This window comes from Sinocyclocheilus rhinocerous, unplaced genomic scaffold (genome assembly GCF_001515625.1).
Source record: "Sinocyclocheilus rhinocerous isolate Xijiao unplaced genomic scaffold, SAMN03320098_v1.1 scaffold1367, whole genome shotgun sequence".
NCBI lineage: Eukaryota > Metazoa > Chordata > Actinopteri > Cypriniformes > Cyprinidae > Sinocyclocheilus > Sinocyclocheilus rhinocerous.
The window spans coordinates 188974-193973 of NW_015631710.1; the positions used below are offsets into that span (position 1 = coordinate 188974).

The 5000-nt window shown below is 32.2% G+C and overlaps 1 protein-coding gene across 1 annotated transcript in view; it reads left to right on the forward strand.

The window, feature by feature from the left end:
• LOC107741827 (protein kinase C-binding protein NELL2) overlaps nucleotides 1-5000 on the forward strand; it is a 115976-nt gene that overhangs the window by 15412 nt on the left and 95564 nt on the right. The window contains exons 4-5 of the mRNA XM_016554609.1: nucleotides 1907-2089; nucleotides 3443-3539. Of these exons, the coding sequence (XP_016410095.1) occupies nucleotides 1907-2089; nucleotides 3443-3539 (280 nt within the window). The remainder of the gene's footprint in view (nucleotides 1-1906; nucleotides 2090-3442; nucleotides 3540-5000) is intronic.

Genomic DNA, 5000 nt, shown 5'->3' on the forward strand with positions numbered 1-5000 from the left:
ATATATATATATATATATTCATGACAAATATATATTAGACAATCACTACATGACAAAACTCCATAAAACATAAGGCCTATTAGCATGAATATTAATTGTGAATGCAAATAGCATAGTTTTGAATAGAAATCATGAATTTTATTCAAAAAATGCGGAGCAGAGTGTATTTAAATGCAGAGCAGTCTGATGTTTAAAAAAAAAACCCCAGCAGGCCAATAAGGTATGAGCTTTTGGTCATATCCTGAACAAAATACTATGTTTTTGTTTAATATTAATAAAACCATGGGGGTGGCAGACTCCCCCGGTGCCAAAACAAAAGCTCAGTCTCACTACGAGGACTCGCACTCATATTTTACCTTCCAGCAGTGACTGTGGTCAGAATCTGTGATGGTCAGCATGTGATGGGAATCTCCTGGGATATTATTATGGAGGATGTTTGGAAAGTTAGATGCATTTCAGGTGGTCAGAGACGAGCGTGAAGCCCTCCTGCCGGCGATGTGCCCCAGGGGCGTGTGTTCAGCCCACTTTATTTGCGGATGCTGCAAAATATGCAACGCAGCTCCTTTTGTTGCAGGTTTGGCCGTGTGTCAGAGATCCCGCTGTGTCCTCTGCTGTCAATGACATGTTTAGTGGGAACAAAAGATCAAGTAGAGTACATTTTGAGTGGTGCTTGTCTGTGCAAAATTCACCGGCACAATGACGTGGAGTGGTGGGTGGTTGCTAGGGTGTTGCTGTGTGGTTGCCAAGGTATTGTGAGTAGGACAGTAACAGCACATCTCTTTTGTGCTGTAGTAATTCTGGTTAGGATCATTTTGTTTGGGGTCAAATTGACACAAACTGGATTCAGTACAATTCAGGAACAAATCACACTATAAAAAAAGAAAATCAGACAAAAACCTTAAACATTAATACTTCTGACATATTACAAAAAACATGAAATGAAAACATGATTTTTAAAAGTGTTTTTAACAACTATTTTTTTTAACATTTGTTTTTCACAAAATGTAAATATTATGAACAGTATTGTAAATACATATATTTTTTAAAATGTAATATTTAGATATTTTTTTTATTTTTAAATGTTTTTTTCATTGGATTTAATACAATTTACCAAAAATCACTTTGAAAACAAACAAAAAAAACATTTTAACAATAATACTTCTCACACATTTTTCACAAATTGTGATTTAATTTTTTTTTTTTTAAATGGATCCAATACAATTCACCAAAAAGTAAAAAACCTTAAACATAACAACATAAGATTTTTAAAACTGTATTTAACATCTGTTTTTTAAACCTTTGTTTTTCAACTTTTTTTAATTTAAAATTTTGATTTTGTTTATTCCATTTGTTTTCTCATAATGTGAATATTATGAATAGAAATGTAAATACCCTTATATATATATATACACACATACATGCAATTTTGGTTTTGTCCAGCTAATCATGAAATCTGTAGGTCAAATTGATCTCCTAACTTCACAATCACAATAGAAATTTCATACACACATAGAATAGGAATAATAAATAGGAATAATAAAAGAATAGTCTCGAAGTCTCACCAAGGCTAAGTTTATTTGTTCAAAAATACAGTAAAATCAGTAAAAACACCTCAGAGAGTGGAAACTTCGCAGGCATGTTCACGGCCCTAAACGAAAACAAATCAGACAATTTCAAGAAAAACATCCTAGTTTAACATGTATTTCCAACAACTCAAATATTCAATAACTCAAATACTCAAATTGACCCAGAACACAATATAAACCATGACCTGAGGAATCATTCATGTCTGGAGCACAATTCACACACTGAACTGCTAGTGGTTTGATCTAACCAATAAACCTTAATGTGATTACAAAAAAATATGCTACTTGCCTTCCTCATTATTGATATTATATTGACTGTATTTCTACAGGCTGCTGGAGCTGGAGAGCAGCGGACAGAAGAGCGAAGTGCGTCTTCATTTCCAGACCAAAGGCCAGCAGACGTACACAGAGATCTTCCCTTACATGCTCGCCGACAACCAATGGCACAAAGTCTCCGTCTCCATCAGCGCTTCACATGTGGCGCTCTATGTCGACTGCAATAAGTATGTGAAATTACAGGAGAATATAATAATATACACAGCAAAACCACTTCTTAATGAGTCCTTTTGACATGTTTTCCAGTAACAACATCTTGAAACCTGATAAATGTACTTGAGAAGCAACCCTGCATAAGATAGTATAAGACGAATATACAGTAAGTGTATTTTGTCCTACTGTTCTGGCAGATGATCTTTTCAGAGTGTTTTAATATAAACAAGCGTTAAAATCTACCAGTGCAGTAAAACAAAATAGACATGAAAACATGTCAAAAATTATTTGTTTTAAGAATTTTTAAATTATTTTACTGGGAAACAAGATAAAAATACTTTTTAGCACTGCAAAAATTATTATTTTTACTCAGTGTTTTTATCTTTTCTCCAATACAAATATGTAAAAAAGACCAATAAAAAAAACATTTGAGTGAACTTCACAAGGAATGGACTGAGGCCATTTTGAAGGCTCAGGAAACCTTTGCAGGTGTTTTGAGTTGATTAGCTGATTGGCATGTCACCATATTCTAATTTGTTGAGATAGTGAATTGGTGGGTTTTTGTTAAATGTGAGCCAAAATCATCACAATTAAAAGAACCAAAGACTTAAACTACTTCAGTCTGTGTGCACTGAATTTATTTAATACACGAGTTTCACAATTTCAGTTGAATTACTGAAATAAATGAACTTTTCCACGACATTCTAATTTATTGAGATGCACCTGTATTTCAGAATTCTTACTGTACATTTCAATTTTTACTTTATACTTCGCAATTCTTACTTTACATCTCGCAATTTTTACTTTATACTTTGCAATTCTGTCTCTTTTTTTCTGGAATTCTTACTGTACATTTAAATTTTTTCTTTATACTTCACAATTCTTACTTCTCGCAATTTTTACTTTATACTTCACCATTCTGACTTTATATTTCGGAATTTCTACTGTATATTTAAATTTTTGCTTTATATTTCACAATTCTGAGTTTATATCTCGTAATTCTGACTTTTTTTCTCAGAATTGCTAGAAAAAAATTTACAATTACCTTTTAAAGGTTTTTTTCCCCCAATGGTGGAAATAAGCTTTCATACTTATTTAATTTGCTTCTTAAGTAAAAGCATCTTGATATAAGAATGTTATTTTACTGAAAAACAAGACAAAAATACTGAGCAAGAACATCAGTTTTTGCAGTGAGCTGTTTACTACATGCCACTTAGTTAATAAAATGCATTAATATTACTAATAATATTACTTTCCCAAATAAAAACAGTGTGTTCAATAGCACATTGCTTTGGTGTTGAAACTGCTATCAAGAATCAGGAAATTTTGCTGTTATTTTTTTGTGTTATTGGGACATTTCTCTTCAGGATCTACGAGCGAGTGGTTGCAGTTCCTCTGATGGAGATCCCAGAAGACACGTCGTTCTGGGTCGGACAGAGAAACAGCGCTCATGGCTTATTCAAGGTGTTTCATCTTCACCCCACACAAGAATCGTGAATCAGCACAGATGCACATCAGCAAACACACAGGCTAACATACTTCTCTTACTGTTTCTCAACTGTGCACACAAACCCCCAGATCAGCTGCTACACTTAAATGTGCTGCATAGAATACACTATATCCCACAATGCATTGCACTTACCTTCAATTTGCAGAGACCGATGGTTCAGTGTTATCGGCTGTCATCTTTCCAGATTTCCAATTAGATCAAACTGGAAAAAAAGGCTCAAAATTAGATTAAAAATGCAAAATAACATTTTACGCATTTGACAGATGCTGTTATCTTACAGTAAATGACAGTATTATTATAGTTTGCTAAAAACCACAAACATTTTCATTATTTGAAATAAAATGAACTTTAACTGAAATACAATAAAATAAAATATAAAAAACGTATTTTACTTCAGACAGGGTTTTTACTGTTAACTAAAACTAAAATCATAAACAATTTTGTTATTTATTTTATTAAATAAAATATAAAAAACTTAAAACAAACTTTTATTTCAGATCGTTGCAAATGCAACATTTCTCATTTTTGTTTAGTTTAACTTGAAGTAATAAAAAACTAAAAAAAGAACTAAGAAATAAAAAAATAATTACTATATAGACACAAAAAACTAATAAAATAACAAAAACACACAACAAAATGACTCAAACTTGAACTAAAATGATAGTGAAAACAGAAAAAAAAAATCTAACTTAAAATAATAAAAACTATAATAATATATCAGTGACACTAAAATAACACTGAATTCAGCTAGTTGCCAAAGCAAAATGTCTCATTTTTAATTTAGTTTAACTTAACGTACTAAAATAACAAACTAAAACTAAAATAAAATTTAATAACAATATGGACATAAAAACTAATAAAAACTAAAACTATATACGTATCTTGATACTAAACACTGAAATAAGCATGCAACATATGACAACAAATGCATTATGCAATATATTATCATGCACAGTGTGAATTTACAAAATAACAGTATAATGCTGTTTATCTGTGTATAATACTGTAATATTTATATTTGCATGCTGTATGCAGTATATAGTGCACAGTACGGTGTTAGCAGTATGTTAGACAGTCTACTGCTGTTAACTAATTTGAAAGGAAGTATCTGCTTTTTTATGGTAATTCACACCCATAACTGTGGTTTATTAGATTATAAAACACGCACATTTATTTGAAGCGTGTGTGTGTGTGTGTGTGTGTGTGTGTGTGTGTCAGAGAGCCTCTTTAAGATTTGAAGAGTCGCTTCAGGTTGTTAAATATCTCCAGAGTTAATTGGCAGACGAGGGAAGCTTGGAGGTCGTTCGCGGTTCTTGACGAGATTTCTCACCCCGCCTCCTGCTTCGGTCTCCATGGAGAAGCTGATTAGTGCTAAAAGAAAGCGCATGTTTCTGTCCTTCATTTGCATGTATAAA